Source organism: Brienomyrus brachyistius, chromosome 5, assembly GCF_023856365.1.
Source record: "Brienomyrus brachyistius isolate T26 chromosome 5, BBRACH_0.4, whole genome shotgun sequence".
Lineage (NCBI taxonomy): Eukaryota > Metazoa > Chordata > Actinopteri > Osteoglossiformes > Mormyridae > Brienomyrus > Brienomyrus brachyistius.
In genome coordinates this window covers 24,612,285-24,633,992 of record NC_064537.1, presented here as the reverse complement: position 1 = coordinate 24,633,992, position 21,708 = coordinate 24,612,285, and the positions used below count along the sequence as shown (strand labels likewise).

General features: G+C 47.2%; 1 protein-coding gene across 2 annotated transcripts; it reads right to left on the bottom strand.

Annotated features, from left to right (window-relative positions):
- Positions 1-1,986: 1,986 nt before the first annotated feature.
- On the bottom strand, positions 1,987-21,704 carry wdr90 (WD repeat domain 90). 2 transcript variants are annotated; one of them, XM_049015319.1, is made up of 43 exons: positions 21,396-21,704; positions 21,073-21,164; positions 20,765-20,941; positions 19,612-19,750; positions 19,240-19,410; positions 19,014-19,140; positions 18,813-18,880; positions 18,620-18,729; positions 18,060-18,284; positions 17,853-17,915; positions 17,698-17,766; positions 17,495-17,605; positions 16,818-16,963; positions 16,583-16,640; positions 16,249-16,367; positions 15,641-15,802; positions 15,127-15,257; positions 14,213-14,329; positions 13,876-14,111; positions 12,643-12,779; positions 12,196-12,326; positions 11,531-11,661; positions 11,082-11,243; positions 10,813-10,941; positions 10,334-10,467; positions 10,227-10,258; positions 10,006-10,149; positions 8,579-8,752; positions 8,411-8,490; positions 8,211-8,313; positions 8,009-8,130; positions 7,772-7,928; positions 7,384-7,574; positions 6,803-6,971; positions 5,240-5,357; positions 4,843-5,014; positions 4,525-4,647; positions 4,268-4,442; positions 3,702-3,832; positions 3,451-3,594; positions 3,177-3,296; positions 2,757-2,841; positions 1,987-2,667 (listed from the first exon to the last, which is right to left on the bottom strand). In XM_049015319.1, exons 1-43 carry the CDS (start codon positions 21,412-21,414, stop codon positions 2,510-2,512), a joined length of 5,562 nt encoding a protein of 1,853 aa, XP_048871276.1. In that variant the 5' UTR covers positions 21,415-21,704; the 3' UTR covers positions 1,987-2,509. The 2 variants fall into 2 exon arrangements, with proteins under 2 accessions (XP_048871276.1, XP_048871277.1); XM_049015320.1 differs by having other exon boundaries at positions 10,006-10,122.
- Positions 21,705-21,708: the final 4 nt, after the last annotated feature.

The window sequence follows — 21,708 nt, the reverse complement described above, 5'->3', positions numbered from 1 at the left end:
TCAGAACTGAAGTTTCAGAACTAAGAAGAAATAAGTGGCCGCCTGCTTTCTGGAATTTCATTGCAGATATAATTATAAACGCAGGTCGAATTTGAACACTGAATAAAGGTATTGATTTGATCGGTGCTAGGAGGCTGTACTCATTGCAAAAGTTTTCAAATTTACAATGTTAATAACTTAAATTAAATTCTATATAAATCAAGATGGGTCAAAACTAAACACACGTGGAGTCAGTACATTCTACAATTTTTCCTCAAGGGAAAACTTAATTTAATTCCATATTAGGTCACACCGTGGTCACTGCTCCATCCATGGAAGCAGAATGTCCCTCACTCCCAAGCCTGATGGCCACTGGAATCGTAGCTGAAGCCTGGATCCTTTCCCAGTGACACAGGGCACAAGTCTGGGGAGACCCTGGCCGTATTGGTCAGTTCCCATCGCAGGGCGCACATCCACACACTATACGAAATTTAGGCACAGGTTCACCAGCCTGCATACTTTGGGACTGGGCTGAAATGGGAGTATCTGGAGAAATCCCATATCGACACAGGGAGAACACAAACACACACACACACATACACACAGATGTAGGGTATACCTACATATCCTTTTGAGGACCACTCATTCACTTCTATGGGAAAAATGCTAACCCTAACTATGACAGCCTTAACCCCCACCCTGCCCTAACCATAACCATAAGTAACCAAGCAAAGTACAAGAGTTTTTGCATTTTTAATTTTTTCATAGCAGTCACTGATTTTTATAAAATACAGTTTTCCCTTATGGGGACCAGGAAACCGGTCCCCATAAGGGAAAAAAAATGGATATTTATCACGTTATGGGGACATTGTGTCCCCATAAGGATAGGTATACCCGCTCTCTCTCTCACACACACACACACATACACACAGAGAGCTGAGAATGGGATTCAGATCTTACTCCCTAGAAGTGTGAAGCTATAGTGTTAATACTGCCAAATTGCTTATATAGTAACACCTTGAAGAACATCCAAGGCCTAACCGATACATTTGTTTCATAAGCATACACACAGTTCATATATCAGCAAATAAGATCCATCCATCCATCCATCCATTTTCCAAACCGCTTATCCTATTGGGTCGCGGGGGGTCCAGAGCCTATCCCGGAAGCAATGGGCATGAGGCTGGGAACAACCCAGGATGGGGGGCCAGCCCATCGCAGGGCACACTCACACACCATTCACTCTTACATGCATTCCTACGGGCAATTTAGCAAGTCCAATTAGCCTCAGCATGTTTTTGGACTGTGGGGGGAAACCGGAGTACCCGGAGGAAACCCCACGACGACATGGGGAGAACATGCAAACTCCACACACATGTGACCCAGGCGGAGATTCGAACCCGGGTCCCAGAGGTGTGAGGCAACAGTGCTAACCACTGCACCACCATGCCGCCCCATCAAATAAGATCATATTTTATAAATGCTTTGAAGGAAATTATGGACATGGTGATGAGCCTCACAATTACATGCAATATTATCATTAGCACTTTTTCTCAGACTGAGGAGTTTGTTCCTTAACAGAAGTGGATGCTGCTATATAAATAGCATGTTTATGGGTGTACAAAGAAAAATCATGTCATCAAAAGTGACAGCAGCTGGAAGCAGACAGCACCTGCCTTCGGGTGATCCAGTTTTTCTGGTCATGCTTAGAGTAATATAATGATCAGTGGCTTTTTTGAAAGAGATCAGGTCGGCAAGAGATATTTTTATGGAACTGTACAACAGCAAAATTGTAGCATGAAAGCCAGCGTGAAATCCTGTGACGTAATAGATTGCATCATTATTATTACTACTTACTGAATACTGAAAAGTATTCAGCAACAGGGCCACAACTGTCATCTCTTCTGTTAAATAATCTGACCCGTGAATCCTTGTGCTACATTGTCCATCTTGGAAAGGGTGTTTACAAAAAAAGAGTGAAAAGAAAAAAAAGAGGTGAAAGAAGAATTCAGAATTTTCAGATTTATTAAAGATAAATTTTAAAAGACTTTTGAAGCAAGCAACCCTTTTCATAAAATGGTAAAAAAGGCATTGAATTTCAATTAAAGTCTGGTAGTACAATTGAAAGTCACAACATCATTTAAAATCAATGAGAGGCATATAAAATTAAAGAAAATGTGCATGTAGAGCCATCAGTGGGTTTTGTCAGCATTCACAGGCAGGTAAATCATAACATCATGCCAATTAAAGAAACAATGTCAAGGAAGTTTTAATTATACTAATACAAAAATAAATATATCACAAAATAAAATACTACACTGACTACCCAAAGCAGGAAACAGAAGAACATTTTTATAAATTGCATAAAAACAAATCTTCTATAAGTATTTCTATAAGCACAGAAGCATTTTCATGAGTCTCATGGGTTTATCTTGGCATTTGGCAATCGGACCGCGCTACTCAGATAGAGGATAGGGATGTGTTACTGGGCACCGAAGGCAACAATGTGAGGATCTACTCAATCTCACGCCTACAGCCCTTTCACCTCCCACAGAAAAATCTCGTTGTAAGCAGAGGTGAAGAGGTACTTTCCCGAAGGGGAGAACCTACACACCTGTAGAGAATCGCTGTGCATTGGGAAATCCAGGAACTTCCCATCGGTGGCCCTGATGATCTTTAGCATTCGTTCTGGAGGGAGCAAAAGGGAAAGGTGTTACACGCAGTGCGGACCGCTCACGTTAACGTCATCGGCAGCTGACGCCGTGAAGAGGGCTTACCGTTACAGCCGACCGCAACGAGATGGCCTTGGGGAGAGGGACTCAGGCACGAAGCCCAGTGTGACAAGGCAATCTTTCTAACAATCTGCAGGAGCAAACACTGCTTCAGCACGTCACAGGACAGCCAATTACAATCTTCTATTAACAGAGAGTGTAACTCAGTCACTTATCAAGTCATTAATACTTGTGAAACTGTAAAATGCTGGATCAATCAACATTAAAGCTCACATCCTTTTAAACACAGTCATGTATATATACACAGTGTTACAATGTGTTATTATACAAATATTTGTAATAGAAATAATCATAATCATGAATAACTTAGCATTTATGTTAATATAAATCAGTATTACTATTTATTACTATGGATTAGCCCTGACCTCAGACTTGGAGACAAAAGCATGGCTGCTGAGATGGTACCTGTTTCTTGGATAAGCTGTAGAATATCAGCTCCCTCTCCACTCCATACCCTGTGTAAAGGACGATGCTCGACTTCTGGGGGCAGAAAGCTCCCAGGCTGGGAGGCGGGCTGTCGAACTCCTGTCACACCGTAGTTAAATTAATAAATAAATAAGTGAAACATTCGTAACAATAACTCAAATTATCAGCAGTCAAGAAAAACACAATATAATTAATCAACATCAAATGAAAATATCACTGTATTTTTATATGTGCAACTGTTTCTTGTTTGTACCTCAGGAATGGAAGGGGCAGGGAATGTGAGCCAATCCAGAAGCTCACATTTGTCCTTCATCCAATCAGACACCCAGATACTGATACGCCTGTCTGCGCTGGACGCTAGCCACATCTCGTGTCCTTTCAGACCAAATTCTTTATACTACGGAAAACACATAAGTATTCTGTTGTGCAAATGAAGAACAGTCGGCTGCAACAGATGACTGGGAACCTCCATTTCAAGGAGGAATATATGCCTTTCATTCTGACCTTCTTTCTGACACACTGGATGGAGGTGATGGGAGCCCCCTTGTGGTCACTTATGATGCGGACGGTCATGCCAGTCAAGGGGCTACTGACTACTATCAGGCCGTCGCTGCCTCCCGACAGAACAACCTGACCTGGAGGGAGACATTACAACAAATGTTACCCCTGCAGAACCCTTATGGTACTGCACAGTCCATTGCTGTCTTCCTGAGGCCGCGGCCCTGGTCCGCCATAGTGTGCAGCTACTTCTGATCTCTGTACTGCAAACATTCTAAATGAACTGTAAATGAACGCTCTAAATGAACTCTCAGGGTTCTGCAGAGAGGTTGGTTAAATTCCAAATATAACACATTTTGCTGGTCTGTGACATTTTTGTACTGGTGACCTAAACCTCTCCCTGGCCATCTAAAGGTTGGGTACCCACAGCCTGGAGGATTGAAAGCCTGAGTATTTGTCAGCCCATCAGGATCAGGACTGAGGGGGCCCCTATTCTCTACTGTCAGTCTCATGCCTGTTCCAAAAGCACACTTTCAGTTTCATTTTGCTGTCCTTAAGTACGCATGGCCCACCTTCTGCCGAGTACCGGACGGCGGTGATGGACACGGAGTGAGGCTGGAGTTTCAGCTCCATCTCTGAGGTAACCAGGCGGAAAACACGCAATGTGCCATCGCTGTACCCCGCCAGCACACGCTGCTCTCCCGGGGACACGCTTGTCAAGGGGTTCCAGCAGACGCACGAACAGCCCTGAGTGGGCACACATGTGTAAGAAACAATGTTACCCATGGGAAAGGGCGCCGCCCTGCAGGCCCTGGATGGCATGACTCACCTGGTTGAGCACCTGGAACTGCACGAGCAGCTCATTGCTGGGCATGGCCCACACACGCAGGCTGCCGTCCTCCCCGCATGTGGCAAAGCGGCCCTCATCTGGGCTGAAGACCACGCTGTTTACCTGGGTGTACGTGCATTTAACACACAGAATCAGTGCCTGTTCATACAGTCTGCTCTAGATATCTGACTATTTTTCAAGGCTTCATTGGTTAAGAGTTGGGCAGCTGTAACTAAAAGGACGTATAAATGGGTATAAATCGTTTTGGAATGGGAGTGTTGGCATAACAACGAAAGCGTGACCCGCGGCGATGCCCACCCTGTCCTTGTGGCCGCTGATGAGTCGAATGCTGGTGCTCTCACCCCAGCTGATGTACCACAGCGTGCCTGCAGTGGTGCCCACAATGCCCATGTCCAGGGCGTTGTCAAAAGCCGCACTCACCACCGTGCCGTCAAGCGTCATTTCCTGCTCCATCAGCACTGACACGCTCCTGAAGGGCAGAGATCCTATTCGAACGAGGGCCGAGGGCAAAACGTGCAACGTAATACCCCAAAGATAAATAATACTGGCTCTATCGGAAATGCCAGCATTTCACAAAAACAAAAAAAAAAAACTAAATGCAGCAGAGTGTCTCCCACCATTGTCGCAGCGATGGTGTTCCCTCCCCCACTTCTCGCTCACTCCCGTGAGGCCAGCAGGGACGCTGCCTCCTCACCTGTCCATGCCGCCACTCGTTCCAGGTCTCAGGCGCTGGATGGCCCCCACCGCCCAGAGCCTCACCCGCCTGGTGTTGCTGCCAGTCAGGAGGCGGCTCCCTCGGCATAAGAGAACTCCTGCAGACAGAGAAGTGCTCATTGTTGGGAGAGGGGGGGAGGGGTTTGCCAGGACACACGCAGAGTATAAACAGGGCACTGCAGAGCACAGCACAGACACGCACACAGCAGAGCACAGCACAGATACGCACAACACAGCACACACACAGTGGAGCACAGCACAGACACACAGACAGCAGAGCACAGACACGCATAGCACAGCATGGACACGCACGCACGCATGCACAGCAGACACACTGACATAGATACACACACAACGCAGCACAGCACAGACATACACACACGAACACCACAGCACTGACACACTCACGAGCAGCACGGCACAACACAGACACACACAACACAGGACACACACATCCGCACACACAGTAGAGCACAGCACAGGCACAGACACACACACAAGCAAAGCACAGACAAGCAGAGCACAGCACACGCACGCACAGCAGACACACACACACACACACAGAACGCAGCACAGCACAGACATACACACACGAGGACCACAGCACTAACACACTCACAAGCAGCACGGCACAGCACAGACATGCACAACATAGCACACACCCGCGCACACACATGCACAGACACACACACACACAACGCAGCACAGCACAGACAAACATACACGAAAACCACAGCACTGACACACTCACGAGCAACACAGCACAGACACGCACAGCAAAGACACAGACACACAGCAGAGCACAGCACACACACACATACAGAAACAGCACAGACACACACACACAGCACAGACATGCACAGCACAGCAAAGACACATACACAGATATGCACAGCACAGCATCAAACAAAACACAAGACTTTCGCTATTATTTGTTTTTTGATTGCAGTCACAGATTTTTATTAAATTGAGTTTCTTCTTGTGGGGACCAGAAAAATGTTGAGACAAGGTAAAAAGTTACAAGTTTTTACTGGTCACAACAATGTAATAACTTAAAAAAAGATGCACGCGCGCACATACACACACACACACACACACGCGCACACACACACGCACACACACACACACATGCGCACACACACACGCGCACACACACACGCGCACACACACACACATGCGCACACACACACACACACACACACACACACACACACACGCACACACACGCACACAAGGATCTACAGTCTATAATGGTATTCTGTGAAACACAACATCATCCATTATAAGTGAAAGTTTACATGTTCATGAAGCAGGAGTTTAAAATACTTGTCTCCCCCATCCACTGCTATTTTCTGACAATGACATCAGCTTGATCCAACCTTCTTTCTCTATTTACTAAATGAAACACTACTGTCTATGCAGTGACTTTCTGAACTATGATGTTATATGCAAGCCATTCAGCTTGACAATGATTTTCCACAATCAATCTGTGCCATTTTATCAGGGTTAACCTCATGTGATTCAGCGTGATTCAGTGACTCACCGATCTCTCCGTCATCGGCCTCCCAGGTCATGAAGCAGCGGGCGGTGCCGGTGTCCCAGACGCAGACATGGCCGCCGTTGGTGCCCGTGTACAGGATGGGCGCATCACCGTAGCATAGCGCTGTCAGCTCAGTGTCACCCAGCTCCGCCGGCACGGCTGCCCTCTGCACCTGCAGCCAGAAGGGGTGCAATGATAGAACTTAAACCATGGGATGTACATTTAAAACAGCTTTAAAGTTAGGGTCGATATCTTACTTTATGTCATTCTGGGCAGGACGTAGCATGCAGTTAAGGACACATTAGCCAATAGGAAGCTCACAGACTTAAAGCACTATAAGTGCACATAAATGTGCTTTCTAAAGTGTGTTAAAAGTTTTGATTAAAAGTCTAAATGTCTTTTTCAAGCTATAGATATTATAAATTCTTCTAATTAGGCGGTGTTGGATAAATTCTAATTTATTCTGCAGCGGTTTGTAACGTCATTTCCACATCTTGTGTTTAGCCTGGGGAGCAGCTGTTAGAAAACTGAACTGAGGAGCAGAAACTAGCATCGGGTCAGTAGACAGGCAGAGCGAGACTCACCTTCAGCTGAACGTCCTGGCCGTGACACTCAAGGAGGCAGAAGAGGGCGCCGGTGCTCCCCACGCATGACAAATGTCTGGCAGAGCAAGGGCTGAAGGCAGCATCATGGACAGGCTCAGGCAGAGCGACGGTGGTCAGCAGCTGATATGTCCTGGTGCTCCAGAGGGCCAGGCCGGGTTCCCTGTAGTCACCTGCAGTAATGGGACGCATGGACCAACATCCCAGGGTGGACATGGCTTGTAGGCCTATTTTCCAGTTACTGTTTACACATTTACTCTGTTTTCCATTCAATAGGTGATTAACATAGCACAACATCTGGCATGTGAGATTTCAGCACTCAAAAAGCTACTGACTTGATATTAGTCGCCAAGAACATTTCAAAACTGACCAATGGAGAGGAAGAACATGTCATCCCTGGAGAACTTGATGCCCTGCACTTCCCCCTTGTGGTAGGATACGGTATTTTTCCGGACATCGTCAAGAACGTTCCAGATGCAAATGAGACTGCGGGATCCACCGGCTCCTCCTGACGCCGAGGCCACAGTCTGCATGTGGGAGTGACTGCGGACGTCAGGACTATGGTGTCCTCAAAAACACATATGGCACAGCTGAAGGGGAAGTGTACCTGTGCGTCATTAGCGACGGCCAGGCAGGAGATCTCCTCAGAGTGTCCCAGCCAGTGCCTCTGAGTGCCGGTGTGCAGGTCCTCCACAACGACCACGCAGCCGCATGTGTACGCAAACAGGCCTGAAACAGCCACGTTCAGTCGATGGTGAGTCATACCGCTGGGCATCGTGGGTACAATCTGAGTAAACGCCGGCCATTACCCGTGTCCGGATTCCAGACCATGTTTCCACGCCCGTTGCCGTTGTATCCGATCACCGCCTTCAGCACCAGGCCCTCATTTCTGTTACAGGGGGGCATGGCACTCTGAAATAGATGGGTAAAATCATAGGTCATCGACAACAATAAAGAATGTTGATGATGAGGACATAATTGAACAAGCTGACTGGGAGGATCACAGTACCTGATCCAGGGAGGACATTTTGAAGCGTGGAGTAAAATGCTTATAGCAATCTGGACGAATAAGGGACCTCTGTTCATCACCTGTTCATTATAAGACATACATACATTCAGTAAACCTTAGCTACAAACATGCACTATTTGCTAAAATACTTTTAATTTTGAGAGGTACCATCAAACCCTTTTCGGAGACCAGAGCCCCTCCACTGGCTACTTCCAGTTTCATACTCATCTCCGTCGCCCACCATGTTTGTGACTCGGAGGAAGGACCCCAAGCCCGGAGGAGGAGCGGCTTCGGAATTCTGCTGCTCCTCATTCTCCTCGCACAGCGACAGGAAGGCTAGAGCTACAGAACAGAACAGGGAGACATGCAGGGTCAAAGGTCGAGGGGCGGGGTTACCATTGTGATGGCACTTAAACACCGGCTCACAGGCAGAGGAAGGAGACACGACATTTCACTTTTTTCGCTTTACGATGGTTCAACTTACTATATTTTGACTTCACGATGGTGCGGTAACCATGCTCATTCAGTAGCCCACTTTCAGTTTTGATCTGTTCCTGGCCTAGTGACAATGCTGTACAATGCTTTCTACCGAGGCTGGGTGATGGCAGCATCCACCCAACCTTGCTTCCAGTCTCGGTAGCGATCGCAAGCGTAAACATCTCAGCCAGTGTTTAACATCGTATCATACGATGTTTTTTTCTGTTTAACTAAATAAACTTGTATTCATTTATTTTTCAGTTGCTGGTATTTAATTAGATACATGGTTATTTACTTTTTCCACTGATAGCAGTTTATTTACTTATTTATCATACCATAATGGGGCAGCATGGTGGTGCAGTGGTTAGCACTGTTGCCTCACACCTCTGGGACCCGGGTTTGAGTCTCTGCCTGGGTTACATGTATGTGGAGTTTGCATGTTCTCCCCATGCCGTCGTGGGGTTTCCTCCGGGTACTCCGGTTTCCCCCCACAGTCCAAAAACCTGCTGAGGCTAATTGGCGTTGCTAAATTGCCTGTAGGTGTGCATGTGTGAGTGAATGGTGTGTGAGTGTGCCCTGCGATGGGCTGGCCCCCCATCCTGGGTTGTTCCCTGTCTCGTGCCCATTGCTTGCAGGATAGGCTCCGGACCCCCCGCGACCCAGTAGGATAAGCGGTTTGGAAAATGGATGGATGGATCATACCATAATAATCATTTATTATTGCGATATTTTCCACTTATGATGGGTTCACCGGAACGTAACCCCATCGTGAGTGGAAAAGCATGTCTTTTAATCTCACATGCAATGCTGCATGACATTTTGTCGGATTATCTTAACATTATATACGTATGTTTCGAGATGGTGGAGAAGCAACGTGACGAGACCCAGTGCATACTGTGCATTATGGGATGTTGGTCTACTATCATGTGCCATTTGGTTCTCACGAAGCTACAGCCTTTCCCATTGTGTCACCACGGCACTCTCTCACCTGCTAATATTACAGGGAATCTTTCATTTAGTTTATTACACTAATAATGAGGCTTAGGAATTGTTATCATGGTAATTATATCACTATAATTATAATTATACTGTTTGTGTTCTGACAGCGGGAGGCTCACCTTCATGACCTGCCTTGCTGATAGAGCTCATGTCCAGGCGGGGTGGGGGGGAGGAGGGGAGGGGGGCCGTCTCTCTGGGCATCCCATTGGACAGTACCGTCCTGCTGACGCTGGCATCTGAGCCGCCCAGGGAACCATGAGGACCTGTTCATCAGAATCTTCCCGTCAACTGCTTTCGGCCAATGATGTGACCAATAGCCTGGCCCCATGCATACACTCACCTGATTGGACGAAGGCAGATATCCGAGGAGAGCTGGAAAGTAACATTTATTAGGAAGCAGTGAGGGAGTGGACATGGGGCAAAATGCTGAGTGCGATGACATGCTACCTTTTCTCCTTCGCTGACTGCTGGGGGTGGGCCAGGAAGTCCCAGTAGTAGATGGCGTCACCCACGGTGAGCACACCCAGCTGGTCTGGGGTGAAAGCAGCCTGCTGGATGGGCTGGGAATGTCCGATAAACACCTGGGACCAGAACACACAAGCCAGTGAGCTTTCTGCATGCAAACAGGACTGCAGAGCAAGCAGAAGACAGAGCTACATCCACTATGCTGTTAATATTATACATACTTACTGATCTGAAGGCCTAGAATCATAAAAGTATCACACTACATATCAGGTCATTCCTTCAAGATGTATAACAATCATAATTACCGATAACAACACAAATATCAGTGGATGATTGTTATATAATTAATCAGAATTATTTATTGATTTTCACACGGTTTGCAAATAGCTGCTTTGTTTCTTTTGATATAAATCACATACCCAGCATACTGTTACCTGTAAGGATAGTATGGCATCACTGACCTGTGAGTTGACATCAAGGCGCATGGTGTAATCCCACACCTTGACAGCCTTGTGCCCCGCTGTAAGCAGGATGCGGCCATCCTCGCTGACAGCCAGAGAGGAGCAGTGCTGCTTGTGCACATCAGACACCTGCAGAGGGAAACAGAGAGAGACACCGGACAGGAAGGGGTGTATCCCAGCCACAGACGTATTCCTTTGCGATCCCATTGAGCGTACCCACATTAGCTTAGGCCCCACCAGAGTCGGTTGTGGAAGATGATGACACTCACCTGCCTGAGCAGCCGGCCCGTCCCGGCGTTCAGCCAGAGGATCTTGTTGGCGGAAGTGCTGACGAGCAGGTGCCCCGTGGCGGCTGGGGCAAAACACACTTTGACAGCCGAATCCAGGGAGGTGCTGTCCACATCCAGGATACTGACATCCACCCGCAGCAGCTGAGAGGGAACAACGTCACAATGAAGAAAGCAGAACGTCATGCCGTTCTTTGAGTGAGCGTAGAACGTCACGCCACTCTTTAGGTGAGCGTAGAACACCACAACGCTCTTATGGTGAATGTAGAACATCACAACGTTCTTATGGTGAGCTTAGGACACCACAAAACTCTTAGGATGAGTGTAGAACGTCACAACGTTCTTATGGTGAGCATAGAACACCACAACGCTCGTCTGGTGAGTGTAGAATGTCACGCCACTCTTAGGCTGAGTGTAGAACAGGACAGTACCTCGTCAAGGGAGCGGGCGTTCATGACAGTGACAGTGTACTCTGACGGCCCCACAAATGCCAGGCTGCGGCTGTCCGTGCTCAGGGCCAGGGCGTCCGGGCCACGCTCACTGCCCTGTGCCACCACGTTACCTTCACAGGAAGGGGACACATCATCACGCTACCGCGCTAACACCCACACACAGCATGCACCTTAGCAAACACGCTCCTCTGTTAGATAGTCTGTGTCAGTGTTCCTCTTTCTGTTATGCTTTTAATCTGTACAGCTGTTAACCAGGACATGGACATATTATCCAAAAACTAAACGACTGATTCCTAAAGATGCACATGATTAATTATTATATCAGTTAGGATATAGTAATTATATCCTAACTGATATTAATGGGGTCTTTTACAAAAAATATTACATGACAAAATCCATTTGAAAAGTATCATCATATTAAACCAAACACAAATATACTACATTCCTGCTGTTTATGGCAGGATTTATTACTGATACGACCTATTTTTTGCAGTTCACTTAAAACTCAAGATAAATTTAGAAACTTATTACAAACTAATTATCTCACTGTATGTACTGGGTATGTATGTCTATGCATTTTTCTATTCGCCTTCTTTATACTTTTTGTCATGCTCCTCAGTATCTTCCTGGAAAAGCAGACTCACCGAGGACCCGCAGGACGTGGTGGTCATCCTGGGAGGAGTCGTAAAGGGCCAGGGTGCCCAGGGAGCCCGAGCTGTACATGTGCTGGCCGTCGGGGGAGAAGACCAGGCCTGTCACCTCCCCTCGGTGCTGCCTGCAAGCGTGGCGCGTGATTGGCTGAGGAGCTCTGTCCAATAAGAGCTCACGGCTCACTGATGGCCTTTCAGTGCTTGGTGACTTGTTATATAAAATGGGGGTGGGAAACCTGTCACTGTGAGTGTGGATTTTTGGGATGACCTCTCAATCAGCCAATAACAGTGGGTCAAGGACCGGAGTTTAGAATTACCGCTTTATTACTGACTGATTGAGACTCTCCATGGTTCAGACTCCCCATCCCTGGTATAAGACACACTACAGCCTTACGTGGTCCCAGGCTTCTGAGAGCAGCAGTAAAAGAGGACGGGACCCACTTGTGCTCCGCCAGCAGCCTGGAGGTGGCGATGTGGAACACGCGCACGGTGCCGGAGCTGAAGCCACAAGAGAACACCTGCTGAGTAGGGTGAAAGGCCACCGAGCGGGGCGTGTCCTCGCAGGCGAAGTCGTACAGCTGCGGGGAGCAAAACAGCGAAGGTCTCTGTCTGGCTAAGAAGCGGCCTTCAGTATAACAGCACCAGGGTTAACGGTGGGGTCATTTCTGTGAAAGACGGCACAGCTCTAACAAATCTACTGCAATTATACCCACTCAGAGGGATATATAGGAAGAGGACTTGACTCCACATGTAGAGCAGTGTTTCCCAACCCAGTTCTCAGGGAACCCTGCACAGTCCCAGCTTACAGCCAATCAGGAACACCGAATACCTGCTACAGGTGTGCTGGGAGCTGAGAGGAAGCAAAAACGTGGATTGTCTAGGGTTCCCCGAGGACTAGATTGGGAAACACTGATGTATAGACACCAGTGCAGCTGAGGTACATGCCTCTGGATGGGAATGAATGAGGAGGAAAGTCACAGGAACACAGGGAAACTGTGGAGACTCCACACCCACAGCCAGGGTGGGAAATAAGCCAGAAGGTGCGAGGCCACGGGGCTCCTCATCTAGAGAGCTGCCTCATAATCACTGCCCAGGACGGCTGATATAATTACGATGATAAGTGGCTGGAAAATGAATTTATGGGTAATTATGAGGCTCCACAAGCCCGGCTTGGAGAAGTGGTTAGGAGAGGGACAGATAATTACAATTAATTTTTTATGAAGTGGGTTCCAACATACAGTGCTGTAATAATATGATACATCATATTATTATTATTGTTAATACTACTACGACTGTTTGAGGCAGGGGCGATTCTAGTACTTTTATGGGGGGGGGGGGTTGGTATAAGAGGTCACAGTTCATTCAGAGAGCCCACCTCATCATTAGCCAATGATATATTCTGAATCAGTAAGTGACAGGGGATGGGACATTCTGGCAGCCAATCTCATTTCAGGTAGGACCAGTGCCCCGGTGGCCCCGCCCCTGTATAGACCCCAGCATGAATATAGTTCTTGAGTGACTGTTAGCCATTTCCTTGTAATTTTCTGATGGCATAATTAAAACTTTTTAATTAAATCGATAAGTTAAGGTGGAACCATCAAAGTGGAGACGCTTTAAGGGTCGTTACCTGTGATTGGCCTATTTAATGACATCCTGTGCGATTGGTGGGCCCACCTGCTGTAGGGAGTCCAGGTCCCAGACACGGACAGTGGAGTCGCAGGAGGCGGTGACGACATGCCGCCGCACGCCATCCACACTGAAGGCCAGCACGGCGTCGGTGTGCGACCTCATCAAGGTGCGGTACGAGCGGCTGCTCACGTCCAGGAAGCCCAGGCTCCCTGTGCTGGTGGCTGCCAGGACGCGGAGACCGTCGTCACTGACGGAGACCAGGCTCACCGGCCCATCGTGCTCTGAGGAACACGGGGGGGGGATGCGGCGATTTGATCAAGCTCCAAAGGAAGCACGCTGGGTTTGAGGGCAGTAGCGGGAAGGCCGCGAGCCGGCTGCTCACCCGCCTCCAGGAGCACCGCGGAGAAGTCCCGGGGCCACACGCGCAGGTAGCCGTCCTCCGAGCCCGTGGCACACACGGCTGAGGAAACGCTGATGCTGTTCACCGCGATGCCTGGGTCTGCGGGAAACACAACCCACAAGCTTTTCAGGGGCTATTTTAGCACAAAGCACGTAATATGGACAGCCAGCGCTATAAAAAACACCAATCAAGCGACTTTAGCTACGCAAACTTCTCCATGTTATGTGACGTCCCATTTTTAAGCCTGTGAGCCCTACAATAAAGGTTTAAAATGTAGAGTTATCTGGAAGCATCTTTCATAACCAGAATCATAAAAACATAAAGTCAGTGTGGCTCGGAGTACATCCACTAATTAGAAATATATTATGTGGCACGTACTGTATGGGGAGAAGCTGATGCCCGTTTTTTAGAAGACGACTAATTAAAGTGTAAATCCCACAAGGCCAATTTGTAAGCTAGGTGCTTATCTTGCACCTCTGCAGTGAAATATATAAACATTATAATGAGAAAAGAAACGAATTAAATGAGTTAAAAAAAAACGCAAATCCCTTTAAATTAAAGTGTGGGTTGGTCTCGTTTTAAATAAGCAGTAAAAGAACCCCCCCATAAAGTGTCGACCCCTGGGCTGTTGCCTCCTTAAAGCAGGGGCGCTGTGTGGATCGGCAGGTCTGTCTGGAAGGTTGCTGCTTTGAATCTCACAACTAGCAGAGTATCCCTATCACCATGAGGCCCTTGGGCGAGGCTCTTAGCCTCCTTAACTGCCCCAGGTTGCCAGATAAATCCTCTTTACCTCACATCTGTATGTGTGAGCGTGTTTCCTAAGCAGGACGGGACATGCATAAACCAAAGATGCGCTTCAACAAATGGCAAACAGGCCGCTGGGCGTCCGGGCTCACCGGAGCTGAAGGTCTGCTTCTCCCTGCGCTGGCTGTGTGCCTGCTGAGCGGGCAGCAGCCGCCTCGCACTGCAGATCGTCACAGTCTGGCAGTCGACCTCCAGGACGTGGCCGCTCCTGCTGCTGGCGAAGCTGAATGGGCGAGGACCCGGTTTAACGTCACGCCGAACGGGCGGTCCGGCGGGTTCGGGAGATTAACGAGTCTAACGGAGAGCTAATGAGCCACACAAAGCTAAAGCAACAGAGGTCACGTCAAACTCAGACATTCATACGAAAGAAGTGGTGGGAGGGGTCAGTGTCGCCATAGCAAAACAGGATCTTTAAAACACCAGCCAAATATCCCCTCAGGTTATTTAACGACATTTGTAGTGACTCTTTGCTGTTGAAATGTCTAGCACGGGCCTGATTTGCAGCTGTCATTCTGGGCTGTATTGTATGTAACAGACAGTCACCAATTCAAGAAACTGTCTGAATGTCATGCCCTGGTGGCTGATGGGCAGGCGGCAGGCACTCACAGAGAGTGGGCCTCGGGCTCCTTGTCTGCAAAGGGTCCCTCCTCAAAGGCCACGTCTGTGAAGTCCAAGCTGTGGTACTCGCCCAGGTTGACGGGGCAGGAGCGCAGAGAGCTGCTCCGCAGCCGCCACAGCCGGATGTTGTCCCTGCCGCAGGACGCCATCCTGAGGGAATAAGAAAAAAAAAAAAAACAGCAATAAAACAGGTGTGAAATAGAAATATGGGGTGAAGAAAAGAAGCAGGCTTAGACACCACGGCCGCTGGGCTTAGACACCACGGCAGCTGGGCTTAGACACCACGGCCGCTGGGCTTAGACACCACGGCCGCTGGGCTTAGACACCACGGCAGCTGGGCTTAGACACCACGGCCGCAGGGCTTAGACACCACGGCCGCTGGGCTTAGACACCACGGCAGCTGGGCTTAGACACCACGGCCGCTGGGCTTAGACACCACGGCTATTGGGCTTAGACACCACGGCAGCTGGGCTTAGACACCACGGCCGCTGGGCTTAGACACCACGGCCGCTGGGCTTAGACACCACGGCCGCTGGGCTTAGACACCACGGCTGCTGGGCTTAGACACCACGGCAGCTGGGCAAAGGTCGGGGCACCTGGTGTCGTCGAAGGTGGAGATCTTCATTGCCTGCACGTCCACGTCTGTGTGCGCCTTGGCCAGAACCAGCACCTCACCTCCGCTGGCCGCCCGCTGCGTGTTCCACACGACCACCATCTGCCGAGAGAGTCAGGCTCAGCTCAGCGGCATTCTGACATCGAAACCCTGTGCATTCGGCACGGTCCAGCAGAGCCAAACCAGATGACGCAAAAGGGCATTGTGGGAAAACCATCTCTTAAACCTGAACTATCAGAGAGTGGTGAAGATGTTTGGAAAAGGGCAGGACAAACTCAATAAGGACTCACATACAGAGGCAAATGCATGATACTCACAGTCTTGCCATGGTTGTCCTTGCCTACACCACAAAGCACCCCCCCGTTATATGAGAAACTGAAAACAAAAAGGCGAGGGGGGGGTGAGGCTAGTGTTTTATTATTTAGCTCATGCAGGTCAGTCATAGTGCCCAGAAATTTGATATACATCACAAAGTATTTCATACATCACTGACACTGTTAATTAATAAAGGCACTGATGACACAGGATGTCTGCGGCTGACGCAGGCGGTACCTGAGCGAGGACAGTGAGCGCGCGAGGCTCTTGAACATGGCCATACAGTTGCCTCGCTGGTAGTCCCACACGCGGACCACACCAAGGCTGCCTGTCTGCGCAGACGCCAGCATGGTCCCGCTGCCGCTGAATGCCAGCGCAGACACCTGCAAGCCCAATGGGCCGTCAGTGACAGACTTTTCAATTTTACAACTTAAAGCCAAAATAATACGAAGCATGCTACATTAATTCTTTTACCTCCCAGTCTAATAAACTGTCACTCAGAATTGTGTGGGTCCCAAAGGAAATCATGCTATACAGTAGGTAAACTGCTTAGAGTTTTATTAAATCACAGATGAACAACTACTGAGTAAAATGATATAGAAAGGTAATGAAAAATCAGGTTTTTGTACAATGATTATTACCCTTGCTTTGCTAAGCCACATAATTTATGAGAGATATTCATGTATACATACTGCACATAAAGCTGTACTGCTATTCTACACACACCAATAAATATGGAAGTTATGATAACAATGATTATCTAGGTATGAATGAAACATAGAAGACTGAATTTGAAATAGAAATTTTAACTTGTACCTACTTTGGTTTTTTCTAATTGGGGCAGAATCTGAACAACTATTTAATTATAAATCCCAGTGTTGTCTCACGTGTGAAGTCCTGACTCAGCCACTTGCCTTATCTGTATGGCCAATGAAAAATCTCTGCTCCCCAGTGGTTATCTCCAAGGAGACGATCATGGCGTGACAGGGGTAGACCACCGAATCTCCCGATCTGGTCCACAGAGCCTTATGGAAGAAGGTGGGTATTTTAACTTTCTCAGTCCAAACGGCTGGGGTCTAAACTGGTTTATGAATGGTGTGTGGATGTGGACACTTACGAATCTGGTGGTGCAGCCCCCAAAACCAATGATCCTGTTCAGCCTCAGGATGGGGTCAGGCTGCAGCTTCTGACCAATGAGGATGAGGGACCATCAGTGAAACTGTTACTAATGAAGACCGACTTCAGCCTCCATAATCCCTGTTTAGTTCTTACCTGCTGGTTAGTAGCCTTCTTTGAAGGCAGCTCAATTGGACGGGAGACTCTGGCACACAGAACCTATAGTAATAAATATCAGAAATAATGGTAAATGCCAGCTTTATGATGTGTGAATGACTGTTGAAGGAGAAGGGGAATGATGAACTGCTTGTTTAAGAACAATCACAATAGACTAGCTCAAAGTCCCAGACCTGAAAACCTCACCTCTTCCTCATCACTGTCTGCTCCTGAAGTCACGACGTCGTTGTCTTGATGTACAAAAACATGAACATCCCTGTCACTCTCCTCAGAGGCAGCAAACTCCTGATGGGGCTCCCCCTTCTCCTGGGGCCTCCAGTTCTTTGGCAGGTTGGGGGTGAGACACTGAGCAGGCAATGTACCGAGCTCAGGCACACTGCCGGAGACCAGAGGAGTGCGCTGCCTCGGCTTCTGTGGAGAGAATGAAAAACTGACTGCAATAGCCCGTCATCTCATCCTGCATCGTGAGCTGTGCTTCCCAGGATGGTCTCCAGGCTCGCTGGATCCTGTCCTAGATAACCAGTTATGGAAGGATGGATGATGGACTGTTCACCATAGGATACCATCAAAGAGAACCAAGCCAGAGTGATACACAGTTACATAAAAGACATTCAGATCTAGAGAGAAATACTCTTCAAATTTGAAGAGTATTGGTTAAGCACCGTTATCACTAATGGAAAGTATTACTACTCAATGCGATGCCTACTAATGAACATCACAATTAGACAGCGAGAAGCAGGACGTACAGGTTTTGGGGTGGTGATCTGATGGATGAGTGAGATCCTGTCCTGCACAGGCTTGCTGATGCTCGTGCTGTGTGACAGCTCTCGTGGTGAGCTGTCGCATGTAGTGATACCTTCCCATAAACGGAACACAGGAAGGAAGGCTTTAAATTGGCACGTTAATCGCAAACACACAGAGATTGTACGATGGACTCACTGGTGACAGGACTGCTTTCCGCTTTCTGAAAGGAATCGTGGGGCATCTTGGCTCCACTAGAAGGAAACCTGAATGATGTAACACACAGGAGGAATTATGGGAGATTAGATAACAGTTCCGAGCCATTCAAAATATGTGACATCTCGTAGAGAGCTTTAATGCACAGCTGCTGAATATCCTGCAAACACTAATGACACGCACCTGATATAGTCATACAAATTGTGCCAGTTTTCTCCCTTGGGCACAGGGAAGCACATCACCCGTGGCATGGGCCCAGTGCCAGACAAGGACAGCATTCCCACCTGTCTGGCCTCGGCGAATGACATCCCTAAATGCCAACGACAATGGAGCACCAGGGTTGTTCCGGAGCATTTCTCACACTAGACACGCTCTCCACACTTGTATCTGCACTCTGAACACCTCATACCAGGATCAAACAAGATGTCACTGGTGAAGAGGTTCTTCACGGACATGCTGGCACACAGCCTGACGCTCTTCAGGTGGCTGTGGCGCCGGTTCAGATAAACTGATAGGATGTATCGCAGGTCCAGCACCAGACAGGTCCAGCGCACACAGATTGGAGCAGGACTCACCAGATCTGAAGGTACACACAACAGTCCCCTCCGTGAATCTCAAATATGAACAGAAGAATGCCTTACTGAAAAAACTATTAGGTGGTAGTTATAAAGTATACATCTGAGCACCGTAACCTATCTGCGCTATCTGCAGTAAGCTCACATGGGATCATGTTTTGGACAGCAGTAATCTTCCGTGTCAAACTCTCTCCTTTCCTGCTTACCACGTCTTGCCGTTTTGGCTGTGGCCTCGTACACAGAGCCTTTGGATGCTCCGCACAGAAAGGGGAACTGCAGCCAGGTTGCTGTAGACTTAAACTCCTTGAACAGGTTGGAGAAGGAGATGCGGATCACTTGGCCCTCCTAAAAGGCACAGAGAAACAACATCCTGCTTATTGTACATGTCAAATATGGCAGGCAAATTGCCTCATGAAAATTACATACACACATCAATTCTACTGCTACTTTGAACAAATTCATATAACCTCAACAATGCAAGAATGCACACATTTTTCATTACTGTTATTTACTACATTATTATCATCATTTTCCTCTTATTTATCATTTAACTATCTCTTTAATTTTACTGTGTGTTGCTACTTTAAATTTCACAATGGTTCCGGGTGGCACCATGTTTCATTCTGCGCTGTGTTTGTTGGTGACTTGTACAGTATGTGAGCAACAACACTAAATCTGACCTTCAATGTGATTACCAATAACTAAATCACTGCAAGCCTCATGACATTATTTGCCGATTATGTCCAGTTAAATCTGCCCAATATTCAGTTAATTTTCAAATATACAGTAAAAGTCTTAGGCAGACAAAGAAAATAATGTTTAAAGGATCTTCATATTGGTGTAAAACTGTCATATTATGTCTGTAAAACTGTGTCAGCTTAGCCATTTCAAACATCTCTTAAGTTACTCCAGTATCTGCAGCAAAACTCCAATACGCCAGAATTCTTTTGATTGGACCACTATTACACCTCATATGGCTAATCGATAACTCAATTAGTTATTGAATTAAGTTCATTAATTAATTGAGCTGGTGGTGAAATTTACTGAATACCCAGAATGGCTGAGGTGCCCCTGAGGAGAGGTTTGGGAACTGAAGCGGTGTTCATCTAGCCAGCCAATAAGATATCAGAAACCTTTTGGAGATCAAAAGATATTCTTGCTCATTTTTTCTGTCACTGTAACTTTGCAAACTTTTTAATATTAAGTTGTGTTTTTCGTTTCTCTGAGCAAATATACACATACCACTGAGATAGACAGTTCTAAACATTTTCTTTGACTGCCTAAGACTTTTGCATGGTACTATATATGAATGTGCTGAAAATCAAAAGGGGGGGGGTTACGATGCGTGCAGTATAGTACCTCAGAGGCAACATCTAAATGAACGACAAAGTGTTTTGTAGGGCTGGGTCTGAAAAGCAGGTAGAAATAGTGTCCAGTCAGTCCGAGTGACTGGCTGCTGGTTTTGGGCAAAAGGATGTAGTTGCTTGCTGGAATGGATCCTCGTATTCGATAAACTGATGCTTTCAATGTTTTGTCCTGCAGTGATGACAAATAAATGAAACACAATTAAATCAGATTCATGACAGATGATAAACCTTAGATTTCATCTCATTATTTAAATCCAACGAAAGGAAACTAAACACTAAAAGTCAATAAGAGATTATTACCATATAGGTGGTGACATCTCCCTCTTTGGATGACTTTCTCCATTCTTCAACCTTCACGTGCTTGAATATATCAACATAAGGATGCTGCCAAACTGCAGTAGAAAGGGAGAGCATACTGTCATATCAACAAAAATGAATAGCAAATAGCACTTGTTTCCTGTATCATATGTGCAGTAGGGATGTCATGGATTAGTCGTGCGATTGGCATAATTAAATATATGAAAACTAAGTAAAATCTACGATACTAAAACCAGATAGCCCAGATAGTTAGCGCACATTACAAGTAAGCGTGCTAATTTCAATGAATAAATATAACAAATTACCTTTCGAAGACATGGTCATGAGTAATGCCGCGATCAGCCGCCGCTGGAGCAGTCGTTAGCTGCTAGTTAGGTAGCCGAGTAGCTAAAGTGTAACACTCCCCATCAAACTTCTTTGACATTTTTTTTTTTAGATAATACGACGACAAGGGTATGTATTTACGTCTTTATTTTAAGAACAATTCTGTATAAACCACGTGCCGCTTCGAATCATTTTGTGAACAACTTCATAGCTAATTCTTTCTTTTGGCAGCTGGCTAACAGCTCGTCTAACTGTATACACATCTTAATACTCCCGCGGCGCGAGCCGCCGTTT